General features: G+C 40.8%; 1 protein-coding gene and 1 long non-coding RNA gene across 3 annotated transcripts; both read left to right on the forward strand.

Moving 5' to 3' along the window:
* Positions 1–316: 316 nt before the first annotated feature.
* LOC138370416 (uncharacterized) lies at positions 317–3,325 on the forward strand. 2 transcript variants are annotated; one of them, XR_011230137.1, is made up of 5 exons: positions 317–464; positions 1,527–1,633; positions 1,814–1,876; positions 2,017–2,118; positions 2,329–3,325. It is a non-coding gene; the product is annotated as an uncharacterized lncRNA (long non-coding RNA). The 2 variants fall into 2 exon arrangements; XR_011230138.1 differs by lacking the exon at positions 317–464 and adding an exon at positions 746–1,301.
* Positions 3,326–6,148: 2,823 nt separating this feature from the next.
* Positions 6,149–17,696, forward strand: LOC123759364 (carbohydrate sulfotransferase 10). Its single transcript, XM_045744315.2, has 6 exons — positions 6,149–6,734; positions 9,778–9,945; positions 10,487–10,677; positions 12,138–12,341; positions 14,935–15,114; positions 15,413–17,696. The coding sequence occupies exons 1-6, from the start codon at positions 6,288–6,290 to the stop codon at positions 15,567–15,569; spliced, it is 1,347 nt and encodes a 448-aa protein (XP_045600271.2). The 5' UTR covers positions 6,149–6,287; the 3' UTR covers positions 15,570–17,696.
* The last annotated feature ends 1,354 nt before the right edge of the window (positions 17,697–19,050 follow it).

A 19,050-nucleotide genomic window follows, 5' to 3' on the forward strand; every position in this document is an offset into this window, starting at 1 on the left:
TGGGTTGTTGGGTTTGTTAGTCTAGTATTGCATATACTGTACAGTATATTGTAGTTGTCGAGCTGCCATTAACAGTTCTTGACTGACGGACGATTACTACTTCACTGCCAATGTTGCTCTGTTGTACCTGTTGTTATGTTGCAACATTTACAATAGAATGTTGTATTTGGTTTGTGAGTTAGATTTTGAAATTAAGAACTTCAAACATACAAGCTGGGGATCATTATTGGTTCATAAGAGACTCGTTCATATATAGGGAAGTGAAGGAGTGGCTGTTGGCCATTGATAATTGACACTTCAGACTCGTGAAATGTTAACCAATGAGGTGAGTTTCAGGGTGAATGTCAACCAATCAGTGGCCGGGTTTGGTTGGCTGCTGGGTATAAAGGTGACGATGAGACAAAATACACTTCAGTGTGTTTTACCTCACTTTTGGTATACAGTTCCAGCTTCGTCTCTTGGAGGTGAGCTGTATGTGGGGGCCCCTCCCTCTGCCCCATGTTGCGTCCCCCTCCCCTCTGCCCCATGTTGCGTCCCCCTCCCTTTCCCCCCCCCACTTTTGTTGCGTCCCCCCCCCCTTCCCCCCCCTTTTGTTGCGCGCCCTCCCCCCTTTTATTGAGCGCCCTTCCCTCACTTTCCTGCGTCCTCCTCCCTTTCCCCCTTTGTTGCGCCCCCTCTCTCCTTTGTCCCTCCCTCCCCCTTTGGTGAATGTCTCCCTTCCCCCCCCCTCCCTCCCTTTCCCTTGGTTTCCCCGTACTGGCACTGTTAAAGTGTATAGGGAAAAAATTACAATTTCCTATTTGCCTAGAAGAGTCGAAGGTTGGGTAAGGTGCGCATGATGCTGCGTGTGGCCCTATAGCTGACACAAACCAGCCTGTGACGCTCCTCTACCCCACTTGTATCGTGCGGGAGGCTAGCTAGCCCTTAACGTCTGGTCTTCAGCCTTAAAATTCAGTTGAATACATAACAAATTTGAGTGTACCAAGGGGTTACTAGTATTTAAAATGTTAAGTCAAAACTGTCTTAACATGTGTTAGTCTGTTTTTTACTATTAACGTTAATTATATAACTATCGTAATATATTAATCTTAAAATTGTCTTAACGTATTGGCATTTCAGTCGCTTTGAATCTTTCATGATTGAAATTAGTGTAGTTGTGTAAATAGTTCATTAAAATAGTTAACGGAATAATCGTTCTATTGCACCTGAGATTAACTTGACTACCGTAGAAGGGTTCGTAGTGGTGAGCTTGTGGGCGCCCCGGCGGTCTATACAAGGCAGTCAAACTTGACAAACGCGCCGTAAGTAAAATTCAGACGCTAGTCTCTGGACACTTCTCCAGTGGATTGCTCTAGCACCTAGTTGTGGTTTGGTAATGTACAACATAGCCATGCACGTTGACTGTTCCAGATACTTAGAGGTCAATGTTAACACTTGTTTCAATGTAGTTTTTACTTTAGTATAAGAAAATTAAACTGACTGTTCACACGATTGTTACTGAAGGTGTAGCATTAATGTATTTACAGTAAAGGTACCCAGCTTCCTTTGGTCCCACGGCCCCCAGCTTAACGTACTCTCGGCCTTCAAGGACACGGCAAACTCTACGCTATCCTGTGGAATACCTGGTAATATGGTAAATAAATGTACTTTGATTTGGTTACTATAAATCATAGATCAAAACGGTAATGTGCTTAGTGTCAGATATAGGTTACACAATGACTTCTCTTAAATATTTTGAATTTTTTAGTCTTGCATACGTGGAAACGAGGGCGGTAAAAACAATTTCTAATGGTGTGAACACTGATGCCTACAGCTGTGGTCAAACTCTTACTGCTAGTCTTGGCAGAGGCTTCCAGCTAGTTAGTAGTAGACAAGGGTAAGGACTACTTCATAGTTAACGCCAGACAAATTTAGTTTTTATTAGTGTTTAACATGGTTACATTATTGAAACATGTGCACAGTCCAGTAGGATGACCATATTTAAAGTTCTAACACTAAATAGCAAATTGTTCTAAGAATTGTTAGGTGGGCTCCAGTTCGTGTACAAGCGGCAACGAGCGAGGCACTACCACCTGGAGGTCATCTTGGTACACCGTCCTCCTAGTCTCACGCTGGAGGGTCAGTATGGCTTGTTTTACTTTATTCATTTGTAATACAACTTAAATTGTCATAACGTACGGGGTGTTGGTAGACTTTTAAAAAGATTCCAGGTTACTCATAAGGGCTTAAACGGCTGCGAAACAGTTTCAAAGTTAATCTTGCCATAATATTTAAGATCTTATTTTAAGGAGTATAATACCTCTGTTAACTCTTCTCTTCCCTTCCCAGGTTCGGGCGACCGCTGCCGTACAACAGGGAAGGCAACAAAGACTGTCTCGGTACTGAACATTTATATCGACGGGATAAAGTGGCACGACATTACGTGGTGTCGTGAGACCAGCCTTAGATATTTTTTTTTTTGCCAGAAAATGGCCTGGTTTCCTGAATGTTAAGTTGTAAAATATTAGAACTTAAACTAGCTCATATTATTCTTGAATACCTGAACCGGGAGGTCGCTTTATGCTTGTTCACAAAACTTTCTAACGACCCAAGTGTCGTTAGTGTAACTTTGTATTTTAAGAAATTAACAAATCCACAAATCTAACTTGTTAAACTATTAATTGATAGACTTTAATATCACTGACATGACATTGGCACCATGCACCTGGGGAGGGGGGGGGACAAATGTGTACCAGTACCCCCCTCCCCTACAAACCAGTGTATGGGGAGTCATTGTAAAACTTGGTTGTGGGCCTCGCTCCCATGGACACCTCTAGGTTTCAAAGATGAATGGCTTTTGTTCAGTTTCTTCTTTATTTAGCAGTTAATATCAAACTTTAACGGCGGCTCAACTCTCCGATGTCGTAAAATAAGTTTTACAGGTTTTTATTATAAACCCATTCTAATATGGTAACTAGATGATTTCCTTAGTTGCTTATTTTTCTAGCCACAGAAGTGTATTCTATATTGCGACCCAGTATGATTAATAAATATCTCTAAACTATTATTTAACTTGTACACATCATAAATGCAAATTTATATATGGACCAGATTTAATTAAATCTTTTTAGGAAAAAAATGGCGGGTGGAGCGGGAAAGAAAATTGTGAATTCTAGCAAAGTTAAAAATGTTCATTAAACTTGTGTATTTTTGTTGATTAGCAGATTACAATTTGGAACAAGACTGTGATGCACACATGTTAAGTATTAAGCTTGTCTAATCTCAAAGTTTTAATTGTGAACTAAGATTTATACTTAAATATAGGTTTTACTTGATTGAAGGTGAATTGCCATTTTTAATTAAAAATGAATATTTGATGGTGCTACATAGCCTTCCTGGTTTGGTGCCTTATGATAATTCCTTTAGTCTCTCGCCTCCCACTAAAGTGCAGTGACTAGTGCTGAGACGCCCTGGAGCAAGAGTACAGATGCTGGGGCTGTCGCCTGAACGGGGAAAAGTTTCTTAAACACTCGCTGGTCTTCTGCGTTGATCCCCCTATTGGTGACTAGATTAATCCCAGCCTCTTCCGCCCCCCCCCCCCAAGATCTCTTGTTCCACTAACCTAGCTCTAAAAGCTTTCCACCTGATGCTGCTGGCATGGTTTCTTATAGCTAAAAACTACATTAACAGTACCGTTGATCTCTTGAAAGAAAGCTATCAGACGTATCTGCCACTAAAGGTACAAGCCATCCCAAAATTAATTCAACCTTATAAATACCAGGCAGTAGGACAATTAAATGAAAGAACTCTTCAGTGGTTATTCAAACTATTCCTCTCATTCACTAGTGTATCCATCTGGACTTCTGTATCAAAGAATGGAAAACATACAAAAATGTCTAATCTACAAAATTAGTTAAAGTAAGTTTGAGAGCCACATGACTAACAGGTCTGATCTTGTTCTCCAACTTCAGAATTATACAAGGAAGGATAAAATAAGTGTTTTGAGTTAATTTTATTACAGAAATTCAACATTTGACTCTAGAATCGGCCCGAGGTGTCGTCAGCAAGCGAGCTCGAAGATCAGAAGACCAAGTGGTGACGGGCAGACCATCGTTGTATCCCGTCGCTGATGCTCAGTACAGAGACTGTCCTCGTTGCCTTCTCTTGTCTGCCTGTAGTTGGCCGGACCTGAGGACGAGAGGAAGTTTAACATTAGGAATGTCTGGTTTAAAACGGTTATTAAAAATGTTTTTCCGATACGTAAATGAAATTCATTAAGCCTTCTTTTAGACACTAGCAACCTTCACTACCGCCCACAGGATTGATATAGGGAGCGTAACTAGTTACACGATGGGTATTGGGTCCACTACCACCCTTATGATGGGTATGGGGCCCACTGCCACCCATACGACGGGTATGGGGGTCCTCTACCATCCATATGATGGGTATGGGGGTCCTCTACCATCCATATGATGGGTATGGGGGTCCTCTACCATCCATATGATGGGTATGGGGGTCCTCTACCATCCATATGATGGGTATGGGGGTCCTCTACCATCCATCCTCTACCGGTCCTCAGAATAGAGTTAAGGATTGGGGCCAGTCAATCCTCCCCGGTCAATACCAACCCAGGCAAAGCGCTCGCGAAGCGTCGGGCGAGTGCTTTAATTACACCTGCGTCACGGGGACTGCTATATAGACGTTAAGCTTATAGCTTAAGCTTTTTTTTTTAGCTTAAGTTAAGCTTTTTTACCTGAATAAAAAATCTAAATCTAAATAGCGAAGTATCCCCGCCTCCAGGACCGAACCACTGCCCCTCTCTAAGATGTCCCCTCCTCCAGGACCGAACCACTGCCCCTCTCTAAGATGTCCCCGCCTCCAGGACCGAACCACTGCCCCTCTCTAAGATGCAATCTCAAAGCAAGCTAACTCCTGGTTACCTATTTACTACTAGGTAAACAGAGGGATTAGGTGATTGAAACGTGCCCAACCAATTCTGTCCCGCCCGGGATTCCCGACTGTGAGTTTGAGAACGAACTCAACTGTACTACCGAGACCCATTTGTTTTTATTTATTTATATACAAGAAGATACATTTGGGATTAAGAAAGTACATAGAAATGATGCACACCTTATTTTTCAGTAAATAAATAAATAAATAAATGTTTATTTAGGTAAGGTACATACATACAAGAAATTTTTACAAAGATTGGTTGACTTATAGGTAGAGCTAGTACATACAATGCCTAAAGCCACTATTACGCAAAGCGTTTCGGGCATAGAAACGAAATAGTAAAGTGGATGGAGAGGCACAAGCGAAGGGAAAAGTTTCAAAATGGGAAATATAGTGCGAGTTATGATAGGAAGCGGGCATACCTGCTTGATGGGGTTCTGGGAGTTCTACTCCCCAAGCCCGGACTGAGGTCAGGCTTGACTTGCGAGAGCTTGGCTGTTGCTTGGATTGAGATTGATGAAGATTAAGCCACCCAAAAGGTGGCACGGGCATGAACAGCCCGTAAGTGGCGGCCCTTTGGAGCCATTACCAGTATCAATAGCTGATACTGGCGATCTGTGGAGGTACGACTGCACCCTACGGAGAGGTCGTGACCTCTTGTTGCTTGTTGCTAGTGGCTTTACAAGACTGTAATTACCATAATTGTATCCTCACATTCCTTATGTACATTCTTGTATATGCATAAATAAATAAATAAATAAGAGTGGCCCGCAGGCCTATATATCCACCACAGCCCGGTTGGTCCGGAACCTCTTGAAGAAAACTATGTAGTTTTCTCTTGAAAACTTGAACATGCTGTCCGCCTTGCTGTCACTATGTGGAGGTGTGTTGGCAGTTAAGCTTGACAAGAGAGTTAAGCTCTCTTGTCACGGAACTGTGAGCGCGAGGGTCTGTCACATATATTTAACATAAATATATGTAACAGACGTCACATGGCCAGTTACATGGAACTGAATGGCCAGTTACAAATAAGATGTATATGTTTAAATATAATATAAACGTAATTTCAGAGTGTAAGACAGCATCAGATAAGGCGAGACCGCCATGCATCAACACTGGAAGGGTCGGTATGCCGTCAGTGTCCCCCTGTCGCTCGTGACGTGAGGGCGTAGCCGCCACCTTGTGAGCCACGCCCCTCGCTTCCTTCAACTGCGTATTTTGTGAAACTGGAGCGGTGCTTACGAATATTAACAAATAATTCTACCCATCGGCTCTGAAGCATATTCATATCTAGAGAATTTTCAGCTACGGAACATTGCCGCTCTTTTGCGTTTTGACCAGAAGATCGTCTTACTATGATGGGCACTGCTACAGATGCAGTGAAGTGCTTCGGAAAGGGAAGGAAAAGAGTGTGTCGATTACTGTTGGTGCTGGTGGTGCTGACGTTGTGTGCTGTAGCTCACGTGATGCTGTTCAGGATACAACCCAATCACTACACACCGTCTGTCCAGTTCGGTACAACTCCCAGTCACCCGACGACACCGACGGCGCACGAAGACAACCTCTGTGATGGCTTTTGTGCAAATACTTTAATGAATAATTTCACGCAGTATAACACCGACTCAAACAAGGCCTTCGTGAAAACATCCAGTTCTTCGGAAGTCGTAGTTAAGCAAGTTGTCTTGGGCGACGTAGCAGAGATGACCCCAAGGCGAGAGGACCTGGTGCTCCCCACCAGACCTCGCGCCAGGAACCAGAAGCTGTACAAGAAGGATGTTGTCAAGAGTCTGAGTGGCACTTGGGTAAGACACTGTGAAGGAGTATTTAGTAACTCGAGATGCTAATGCACATTTATCATCACTTGCTGGATAATGTTCATTTACAGCCTGTGAAAACTGCTGCATTCATGTTCATATTTTCCTCCTTATACGTAAAGTTTCGCAACTCCCAAAAATTTAATATTAGGCTAGTAGCTCAAGATTTCTTAATGTATGGAGAGATTTTCTCAGCTTTAATAAATGCTGAACATTTATTTAAAGTAGGTATTGTGGAACTGGGTCGGGTTGGATAGACATTATTATTATTTCTAATTAAAAGCAATTATCCCATTCTTCGTCAAGATGACTTAGCAGCTGGATCCTTAGCAAGCTTGAAGGTACACCGAATGTTTTATTTGAATACAAATTTGTTGGTTAAATTAATGCCTTTAAAACTCTTTAATTATACTTCCTTACAAGTTGTTATTTTTAGTGGGACAGGCGACCAGCACTGTCCCGCTCGCTAACATAATATATATGTTAGGCTGATATCGAGGTCGACCCCCTCCGAAGGATGCAACCTCACAGCACTTGACTAACTCCCCGGGTACCATATTTACTGCTAGGTGAACAGAGGCATAAAGTGAAATAAAATTTACCCAACCATTTCTTTCCCGCCAGAGATTGGAACTCGAGATTCCAGAGTGTGAATCGATAACGAACCCAACTGTCCTACCGAGACCCTACCGACAACCCCCTTGCAATAGACCGTTCGGAGCATAACGTGCGACAGAATTATGAAGAACACTGATAAACTGAAAGTCTCAAGACGCTTACGCTCCACGTAAATGTCTCCCGATAACCTTACAGTGTAAGGCCCTGAATAAGGACGCCCATGACCCAGTAACGCTGTGCGCAAATGGCCTTGTAAAACAAAAATATTGTACCTGCTGACTACTGCACTATGAACCAACCCTTTGTACATCTTATAAATAAAATGTTGTTATCGCCACATTCAGCCATAACAAGGAAGGGAAGTTTCAGCCTTGTTATTCCAGCTTCGTCTAGAGGATGTCTTCTGAATTCACAATTGTTTTGTGCTCCGTGGTGGTGGAGACTGACTTCCGGTGTGTAGGTGCTGAACAATGGACTCCTAGCGGTAAAAGTAGACTATTCTCGTAATAAAATGTGTTAGAACAAATCAACAAGGGCCGTGACGGGAATTCGAACCTGCGTCCGGGAGCATCCCAGCTTTTGTTCATTTGATGTATCACGCTATTGTGATTTCTGTGTGTGTAAAGTGTGCTAGTTTTGCTGCCGCTGGACGACAGCAAAACCTGAGGGTTTGTGGCTTAATTGTATAATTTTAACTATACATTTCCTAATTACGGTACACATGCATCACACGAAATTATATCACATCTTGGTCAGTACGATAATAATAAGTGAATGACTCGACTGGTTACTCTGGATACTCCTTAATAAAAAACAAAAAAAATAAATGACATAACTTACATAGATCACATACACGTACGTCAACGAAGCAAGACGTTCACTCTCACGACCAACAGGCGCAGCCCGTCCTCAACAACTAAGGCCAAATGCTCGTTAGTGAAAAACACTTTACACACGACTACCAACTGAAGACGCAAGTATTTTTGTTTCGAGCAGTGTTTCGTTCACGTTCTCTGCTCGGATCCCATCTCTATACGTTTCCTTCCCGTACTGCAAATTCCAATAATGTTCAACTGAACATTATAACCTAAGTTAGGCTCAACTATTCAACACATTCTAGTATGTAATAATAGTAACTTATATTGGAGAAAAGACAAATTTTGAATACACAATATGTTAAAATTAATGAATGCGTCTTTGGAATCAACCGCCGGTTGGAGGAGCCTAGCCTGAGGACAGGCGATGTAAGTGCGGTCTCGACTAGATTGACTTTGCTACAACTCTCCCACGACCCTAACTCCCTTTCAGCAGCCTGTCCTCACAAACAAAGGCCAAAGTCCATTCCATGCACCCGCCAAACCCCGTTTACGAATGAAAAACGGTTTACACACAACTCACAACGGAAGACGTCCGAACCCTTCCGGAACAAGTGCTTCGCTGAAGACTTGGAACATCGAACCACAACGCTGTAAATGCTTCACCCACGTACTACAAATACAAATAATCCTCAACAGAACCCAAACACCTAACCTAACCAATGCCTAAATATACACAATTTGCTAATATATAACAATATTAATTTATATATGATAAATTCCTATTTTGAATGAACAACATGTTAAAATTAATGAATGCGTCTTTGGGGTCCATAGAATGGACTTAGTCTGAGGACCGGTTGATATAATGTTTTCAGCAATATAATAGTACAACAAAAACACATGTAAAGACCATTAATTTATCACTGCCCAAATCTGCTTGATAAAACTACTAAATTATTGGAAACGATTATATTGCATCAACCTGAATTTTCTGACAGTAAAGCGAAGGAAATAAATCATAATATACACCTGGGAAGTATTAGAAGAATTAGTTCCAAATATTTGCCTGAATTTTATCTGAGGGCTTACCATATTGTGGCAACAAACCACAATACATGGACTGAAAACAGGAGATGCTTTATCACTCATGGGGTTATAAATACGTGGAATCGCCTACCTGCCGAAGCCGTAAATACCAAAAACACTGCTAAACTGTAAAATCCAAATTTAAAAAATCATTAGGACAAATGGAGGGAAGGAAGTTCCTGTTACCTAGCAGTAAATAGGTACCTGGGAGTTAGTCAGCTGTCACGGGCTGCTTCCTGGGGGTGGAGGCCTGGTCGAGGACCGGGCCGCGGGGACACTAAAGCCCCGAAATCATCTCAAGATAACCTCAAGATAAGGAGGGGGGGGGGTGGCATTTGACAAGCCACCGGCTTCCTGTCCTCGTGGAAGCCACTATAGCGTGTTAAGTGTCCCTCAGGTAAATTCACATAAACATCTTATGGTTATAATTTTGTGTACTGCATCACTGAAAAGCATCTTACTAGCATTTCCCATCTACTACCCTGTGCTGTCGGTGCTACTGCATGCAGACGGAGGAAATGAGGGAGGCGCGGCAGAAGGTGCTCAGGGAGAGGAGGCTGAGGGTGCAGGAGGTGTGTCATACTACCAACGTGACAGGTGTGGCCAAGCTTTACCCTGTCTACACCAATCTCAGATGGGTCCCTCAACACCACTTTGTCTGGTGCCCGATATTTAAGGTAGGGGTCTCGGTGTTGATTTATTTGCACGCACGCACGTGCTCGCTCGCCTGCGTGCGTGCGTGCGTGCGTGCGTGTTTAAATACCTAAGTGTAATAGGTGTGTGTGTGTGTGTGTGTTTTGTGCCTAAAAGGCCAAGTTGCCTAACAAACAGTTTTCCTGAAATTAGATATTTTTTTCGAAATTGTTATCTTAGATACAAATACATATACAAATTGTCAACTACACTATTGAGGAAATAAACATTTATTTCGTGAATGAAATGTTTATTTCCATGATAGTGTGGTTGACAATTTATATGACGTGGGCGTGGTTACTAAATCTTGCAAGCCGGAGAAAGTATAAAATTTCAGTTGGTCAGCAGGTGGTTGCCTCTGAAATCTTTCCTATTATGGCTAGTCTCATAGTACAGTGGTAGAGCTTCCGCTTCATGCTTGTGAGGTCGGCGGTTCAAGTTTCCTAGTGCCCACGTGAATGAAATATACATATGTTATATTATATACCATATATACATATACAAGTGATGAACCTTGTGCTGCAGGCAGCATCGACGACATGGGTGAAGTATCTGCTGATGCTGGCAGGGAAGGTGGAGAACGAGAGCCTTCATGGGCAGGTGAAGCAGCTCTTCCCTCCACCAGGCTCTGCCAGGGACAGGGAACGACTTCTCGCTGACTCCATGAGACTCATCATCGTCAGACACCCATTTGAGCGCCTCCTTTCTGCTTACCGGTGAGACCAAGGCCCAGTGAGTTGCATACGGTGTGTGTCGGTGTATGTATTCACCTAGTTATGCTTGCGTGGGTTGAGTTCCGGCTCTTTGGCCTCTCATCTGTCAATCAATCAACTGATTTTTTTCCACTCACACACCCCCAGGAAGCAGCCCGTAGCAGCTGTCTAACTCTCAGGTACCTATTTATTGCTAAGTGAACAGAGGCATCAAGGTGAAAGAAACTCTGCCCATTTGTTTCCACTTCTGCCGGGAATTGAACCCGGAACTTTATAACTACGAATTCTGAGCAGCTTCCCCATCGAGCCGCCATGCTCTCCCGCATAGAGCTCTGCGACTCCGGCCTCACTCAGCTCTCTGCTCTCATCCAAGCTCCGTCTCAATATCTACGACACTGCTGTATCCAAGATACTGCTGTATCCTCCAAAGGATACATGATCAACCAGGCTGTGACTCATACGTCAGGCTGCGAGCAGCCGCGTCTAACAGCCTGGTTGATCAGTCCAGCAACCAGGAGGCTTGGTCGACGACCGGGCTGCGGGGACACTAAGCCCCGGAAGCACCTCAAGGAAGCACCTCAAGGTAAGACCATTAAATAAATATGAAAACCCACTAAACACCATGTATCTAATCTACCCAACAATGTACTGTAACATAAACATACGTTACAGTGTCAATAAGTGTTCCTGAGAATCCTCGAAGGCATTTGCATTAATTCCCTTGCAACTGCCAGTGACAGGTTTGCTGTGTCTCGTTTGCTGTGTCTCGTTGCCAAATGCCAATAAAATGAAACATTGCAGTTTCATTGCCAAAGAAACAATTAACACCAACATGGGAGGAATACAAAGTAGATGCAGTAATTTTTCCTTCTATGTTTTATTTACAGTCTCCGTGGTGTAGTGGTAAGACACTCGCCTGGCGTTCCGCGAGCGCTATGTCATGGGTTCGTATCCTGGCCGGGGAGGATTTACTGGGCGCAATTCCTTAACTGTAGCCTCTGTTTAACGCAACAGTAAAATGTGTACTTGGATGAAAAAACGATTCTTCGCGGCAGGGGATCGTATTCCAGGGACCATAGGATTAAGGACTTGCCCGAAACGCTACGCGTACTAGTGGCTGTACAAGAATGTAACAACTCTTGTATATATCTCAAAAAAAAAAAAAAAAAAAGATTGGTTGTCCAAGTGTCAAGACAGGATTGTTGATGTGTGTTGCCACGTGACTGGTCAGTGAGATGGTCAAGTGTCTCTCTGATGTGCTATGAACTCTGAATGAAACCAAGCAGTTAAGTTGGTCCTTGTTGTATCCATTCTAGTATTTGATTATTTAATCTATGTTTATAGCTATGTGCTATACTTTAATCTAATTTACTTGCTTGTCTTTAATTAATGTGGTACCTTATAAAAAGCTTTAGAGAAGTTCATGTATATTACTATCAGGCACCAAACTATTACTTCTATAGAGACAAAATGTTGAGAGTCAAGGGCAGCAATGATCCATACTTGAAGCTGCAGCATAAGATCGCTCACCGGTATGAAGACTCCAGCAGGACAGCCTCCAGTAATATCAAGGCAGAGTCCCTGGGCTTGGCAAATACCACCACCACCAACCATCCAACCTTCACCCAGTTTCTCAGCCATGTCCGGACTGATCAAATAAAGTTCAGGTAAGAAGAATGCTTTAATTTTGTTTTAATAGGTTTAATGGTTTGGAAAAAATCTTTACTCTCCAACTTGTACCCATTGTCTTCCCATCTTGTCTCTGTGATCTTATGTCTAGCTTCCTCTCTGATAATAGTTCTATCTTTGTTGTTGCTGATGTTTTACCTGTCTCTTACTCGGTGAGCAATCGAATTGTGCAAGGTTGTGCTACCCACCCATATATTGACTCCAATATACAATGCCCCTATGCAAGCTCTCATTGAATCTTTCATTTTGCAATCCACTCCTCTAATGCTTCATTTTAATTCCATTAATCTATGGATACCTTAGTCAAATTCAATTCTAATACAATTAGATCTTTTTTGCATAGAAAACTAAAAAACTACAAGCAGTTATCTACAACTTTCAGCGGGGAATGAAAAGTATAATTTTCAACAGCAACACACTTCAATTAGTTTGATATGGATAAAATTAAGAACACACATTGGATACAAGACACAATCACTTCTAATAGAATGTTAACATGTAAAGGATACAGTATAGGAATAATAATGACTGATAACCAAATGTTTTGTGAGCATAGTAAAACAAACTAAGCATCAGCCGGTAAAATTATAAGATAAATTATTAAAATATTAACAAATAGGATACTACTGCAATGATCTTATTTTAAAAATCACTCTTACTATCTCGTATGGAATATTGCCCTGCACTCGTCACCCTTACCACAATGGGAGACATTCGAAATAGAGGGTATAGGCAGACGATGAGTCACAATAACGTGACTGAAGATATGATGACCAAACCACACAATAGAACATGGAGAAACAATGGTGTTTCGGTCCGTCCTGGACCATTATCAAGTCGTAAAATACGACTTGATAATGGTCCAGGACGGATTGAAATGTCGTCGTTTCTCCAACTTCTGCTGTGTTGTTTGGCCATCATAGGGTATAGCCTATATAGAGAGACTTAGAGCATGCACAGATGCAGTAAAGCACATTACTGGGACCACCTCAAAACACTCAAAAATATATTTTCTGGAAAGGAGATGAGAGATATATCACAATGTGTACAGTACATGAATTTAATAGATCCCAAATGTTCACAATAAAATAAGTTACTGGAATGGGGGAATATATCAGAAAATGTAGGCACTATTGGCACAATCAGAATTGTATGAAAATCAAAGCCCCAGGGCTTTTCAACCTTTTTCCAGTTAAAATAAATGTTTAAGTTTTCAAGAACAAAACAGACAGGTTCTCACAGGCAGTGCTGTCAGAAACAACTTTGACTTACCAACCAAGTCATTTTCATCAAAGTCTGGTCCCAGAAGTATGACTCCCAAATAATCCACTATACATATACTGTATTTCAGTCATTCAGGTATACGTGAGCATTAGTGCATACCTTGCCTTGTGGTTACCTTGCGATGATTTCGGGACTCAACGTCCCTGTGGCCCAGTCCCTGGTTCCTTATATCAGGCCTCCTGGTTTCTTGCACCATACTTGTACTGGTCATCCAAGCTGTTGAATGCGGCTGCTCACAGCCTGATGTATGAATCACAACCTGGTTGATCAGGTATCCTTTGGAGGTGCTTATCGAGTTCTCTCTTGAACACTTTGAGGGGTCGACCAGTTATGCCCCTATGTGTAGTGGAAGCATGTTGAACAGTGTCAGGCCTTTGATGTTAATAGTTCTCTCTTAGAATACCTATTGCACATCTGCTTTTCTACAGGGGTATTCTGCACATCCTGCCATGCCTTCTGGTCTCATGTGGTGTTATTTCTGTGTGCAGGTTTGGGACCAGCCCCTCTTAATATTTTCCATGTGTAAATTATTATGTATCTCTCCCACCTGCGCTCAAGAGAATACAGATTTAGGCATTTTTGTCAGTCCCAATATTTTAGATGTTTTACTAAGTGGATTCTAGCAATAAGGGATCTCTGCATACTCTCAAGGTCACCAATTTCTCCAGCTTTGAAAGGGGCTGTCATTGTGCAACAGTATTCCACTCTATAGAGCACTAGCATCTTGAAAAGTATCATCATCGTTATAGCATCTCTAGCATACCTACTCTTCACACGTATATTACCTCTCAAATAAATTACACTCCTCCTTTCGTAAACTGCTTACTGTATTCACTGTATCCACTTATTTGTGCCTCACTGAACATCCAACCCTTCAAATGTGATTAAAGAGCAATGGTTTCAAGCTCAACAAACCTCACTGTAGGATTGAAAACAGGAGATGCTTTTCACCCATAGGGTTATAAACCCATGGAACCACCTACCCACCAAAAGCACAAATGCCAAAACTCTGTTAGGGTTTAAAATCCACCTGGAGAAGATCGTCAAATATGGGGACCCTCGACAAGGCGCCAGCTTCATGTCCTCGTGGCCAATAATGTTAGGTAAATTAGGTAAATTTTATCCCCAAATTCTCACACAAGGCTCTAATTGCCTTCGGCTTATTCATCAGTGTTCTCCCACCTGCCTAACTGAACTTCTACCCTTCACTGTACTTCCAGGATTCACTATATTTCTGCTCACTCTTCCCCACCCCCCACACATGGCTCACTGTACCCTTGCCCCTAGGAAGAAGGGCTGGTGGCCGGTAAACCTACACTGGCGTCCCTACTGGGTGACGTGTTCGCCCTGCCAGCTGGACTACAATGTTATTGCCCAAGTGGAGACACTTGGGGATGACCACGAGTATATAATCCGGGAGCTGGGCCTTCAGCACCTCCTCCTCAATGCCCACACTCATGCCTCCAAGTAAGCAGCATTAATTCAGCCATGCTGTGTGTGTTCACTCACACAATGTCTCATCTTTGATTTGTAGATTTTTATGTTACTAGAAAAATGCAAGTTTGTTTAAAATTAGCTGTTTTTTGTGATAAATCTCAAATAATCTAATATATTACAGTATCATCCTAATACAGTACAGTGTAGACATTTCACAATTTGCTTGAATGAGAAAGAACTTAGCTATATTTTGTTTTTTACTTGTATTTTATAATGAATTACTTACACAGAATTTAACTCATTGTATTTATCATCTGCACTATTCCAGATTTGACATGTACAACGGGACGAGCGAGGCTGCACAGTTCTACTTCAGACAGGTTCCACTGAATCTCCTGCGGGCGCTCGCCGACCTGTATGAACCAGACTTCCAGCTGTTTGGCTACTCACCCCTGGAATATTTCCACATGGCAAAGAGAAGCTGACCTTTGCTAAAAATGTAAACCTAATTAAAAGTGTAACTCCAACTAAAATATCAGTACAGTATTGTGGTCTGTGCAGTTATCTGCGGCTGTTAGACATGCATACTGTGTCTCTGCAGAGGCAGAGCAATAGCATCACACACTGCACTGACAATGGCAGAGCAACAGCATCACACACTGCACTGACAATGGAAGAGCAACAGCATCACACACTACACTGACAATGGCAGAGCAACAGCATCACACACTGCACTGACAATGGCAGAGCAACAGCATCACACACTGCACTGACAATGGCAGAGCAACAGCATCACACACTGCACTGACAATGGAAGAGCAACAGCATCACACACTACACTGACAATGGCAGAGCAACAGCATCACACACTACACTGACAATGGCAGAGCAACAGCATCACACACTACACTGACAATGGCAGAGCAACAGCATCACACACTGCACTGCCACTACCACCTTCAGGGTTCTGATTCTGTCTCAGTTGATACTTTGTGGGTTGATCCAGTTTTGTTGGTTCCCTGTTCCAAAGCTTGTGTGTCAGAGGTTGTCCATAGTCTCATCAGGTCTAACCAGCCTGCAGTTTACCCTTGTACCCATGATGTTCTGAAATATGATGCTCTTGTGAAGATTTTTGCTAAAATGCTCCTCCTCCCTGGTAAGTCCATTTCTTTTTTCTTCATATGTAGTTAGCCTCAAAGAGCTACATGGGTCTTTCCCCAGAGAATTAGAACTGAAAATAATATAATGCCTCTTTCTGGGCACTGCCCCAGTGGCTCATGATTCTCGTCTTTCCTTCCAGGTCATCAGTTTGGGAGATTTTTTTGTGCATCTGTTCCAGAACTGATGGCATTGGCCAATGGACCACATGAACAAAGTTCTTTCCCCCCTTCCCTAACTAGTGGTGCGATAAATGAGAGCAAAGACATGCTTCTTTTAAGAGATCCGATTATTTGCATTGTTCGGAGAGTTCATTTGGCAGTTTTTAGATTTTGGCTGCAATGAAGCCAGTAGTGGTCTGGTTTGTATTGGTGTACTGACTTTCTGGATGCTTTTCCAGTGGTATAGCAGAGTGTCACTCCTTGTGCCTCAAAGAGGGGGCTAGTTTCTGGCATTGGTCCCCAGAAGGCCAACAAAACTCAATGGCTACTGTGATCTAGTAGTTGAAAGCCATCTCAGTGAGATAGCTTCAGGGAGCCACCAAGGTTCACCCAACAAGAGGCTTTTCATTACATTCAATGGTGGCTTTTTATCCTTTGATTTTATAAGTGCTGCACTGATTATATACACAAATACATTTATTTTATTCTTGAAGGACTCTTATTATAGTGTATGGCAAATAAAGAAGTAATTTTATAATGGACATTTTACTATATTGTACATCATGGTTGATATATTGAGCAAACATAACTACTGTACTAAAATATCATAAACATATGGAGTACTACAATTACATGAACTTTCCAAAACATAATACAGTGTGAAAGCTTTAAATATATACAATAAAATAAGTACAAATAGAAAATATTTTGTCCAACCCTGTATTGTAATTTGAATCCACTAAAAAATTATTTTGTATTAAAGCACTTAATGATTGCATAAACATAACTAACAATAATAATACAAAAATAATTGATACAATGATAAATTAAAATAAATAATCTTATGCCATTATTTTGACTAAAAAGTAATTTATTTTGCACTTCCCCCAAAAAATCATCAAATTGCACAAGAAGCTGTTTGCATTTAGAAAAATAGTATCATATTTTCATGTATCATAAAATGTGTTAAAACAGGTCAAGTATGATTAAATTTCACTCATTGCCAGCGCAGTAATTACACATGCACACACAAAATGAAAAATTAATCACAATAAGTCAAAAATAGGCAACAGGCACTCCAAAAATGGTCTGGGTCACTATTCTGTGATCAACTATACTCAATAATGGTGAAGGCTTCATTCCAGCAAAAGATTGAAAAAAATAACTGGAATGTTGTTTATTATTTGCACACACACACACATATACAATTCTGTGTATACAAATATTTAAGCGTGTGTGTACAAGCCACACATAAAATAGCATGTAATGAAAATGTGATCAAATATTCATGAAAGTATTAAAGCAATTTTCAAGTTCTATTTTATTTTATATATATATATATATATATATATATATATATATATATATATATATATATATATATATATATATTAAAATATATACTGTATATATATATATATATATATATATATATATATATAATATATATATATATATATATATATTTTCTCCAATTTTTTTCTTAAGAAATGATAAAGCTACCCATTTCATTATGTAAGAGGTCATTTTTTTTATTGGAGTTAAAATTAACGTAGATATATGACCAAACCTAACCAACCCTACCTAACCTAACCTAACCTCTCTTTATAGGTTAGGTTAGGTTAGGTAGCCGAAAAAGTTAGGTTAAGTTAGGTTAGGTAGGTTAGGTAGTCGAAAAACAATTAATTCATGAAAACTTGGCTTATTAGGCAAATCGGGACTTGCATAGTAGGCTGAGAAGTGCGTTCTGGCTACTAGGTACGACATATATATATATATATATATATATATATATATATATATATATATATATATATATATATATATATATATATATATATATATATATATATATATATATTAATTATAATCAGTCAGATTAATCCTTACCTGGTCTAGTTAATAACTGTATGGGCGAGAGGATGAACACAACTTTGCCATTAGCTAAAGGGATCTCAACGAGTCACATTATTCCAGTCTTTGACATGGTGCACTAAAATTCTTATACATGTTTAAATACAAAGCAATTCAGCAAGAAGAAAATTTTAGGTACTCAAGTGCCTTGATTAATAAAAAAGATTACATTAGTGATTCAACTATACCTGTTGCATTATATAAATTAGTTTTTTGTCTGAACATATATTTACATAAGAGTATTTCAAGAATCATTCATAAATAACTGCTGTATGCATTAACTTCAAACACAAATGAATGAAAAAAGTCTAAGAATTCTCATACTGCTTCATTTAAAAGTAATTTTATAGCTATATTTCACATTAGTATCAGTTATGCCTTTCAACATTCCAGTAGGATTCCAGCTCAGATTCAATTATTTGAAGAGGTGCTGTGACAGGAACTAATACTGAAGATTTCTCCCCCAGACACCTAGTATATAACAAGACAGTGTCTTTAGTTTTCTATTTACTGTTTACCTCGATCTGATAGTTAAGAGCTAACCCTGGAAACACAAACCGTGACTGTCTCTATTTTCCGCTTGTTGCAACTTGTAATAAGGTTCTTACATCTTGGCTTAACGGGTTTATGATGTATTAGAACGTTGTTACAACTTGCTATATTGGTTGTTATAACTGGTTAGGTGGTGTTAAAACCTGTTCGAACGTTGTACCAACGTCGTAGTTTCGTGTGT

This window comes from Procambarus clarkii, chromosome 32 (genome assembly GCF_040958095.1).
Source record: "Procambarus clarkii isolate CNS0578487 chromosome 32, FALCON_Pclarkii_2.0, whole genome shotgun sequence".
NCBI classification, from domain to species: Eukaryota; Metazoa; Arthropoda; class Malacostraca; order Decapoda; family Cambaridae; genus Procambarus; species Procambarus clarkii.

What these genes read in the sequence shown, in the direction of transcription:
- LOC123759364 (XM_045744315.2), top strand. Translation starts at nt 6,288, where the DNA reads ATGATGGGCACTGCTACAGATGCAGTGAAGTGCTTCGGAAAGGGAAGG. An exon ending in AGAGTCTGAGTGGCACTTGG is followed by an intron (nt 6,735 to 9,777) that starts GTAAGACACTGT and finishes TACTGCATGCAG; the next exon opens with ACGGAGGAAATGAGGGAGGC. An exon ending in TCTGGTGCCCGATATTTAAG is followed by an intron (nt 9,946 to 10,486) that starts GTAGGGGTCTCG and finishes CTTGTGCTGCAG; the next exon opens with GCAGCATCGACGACATGGGT.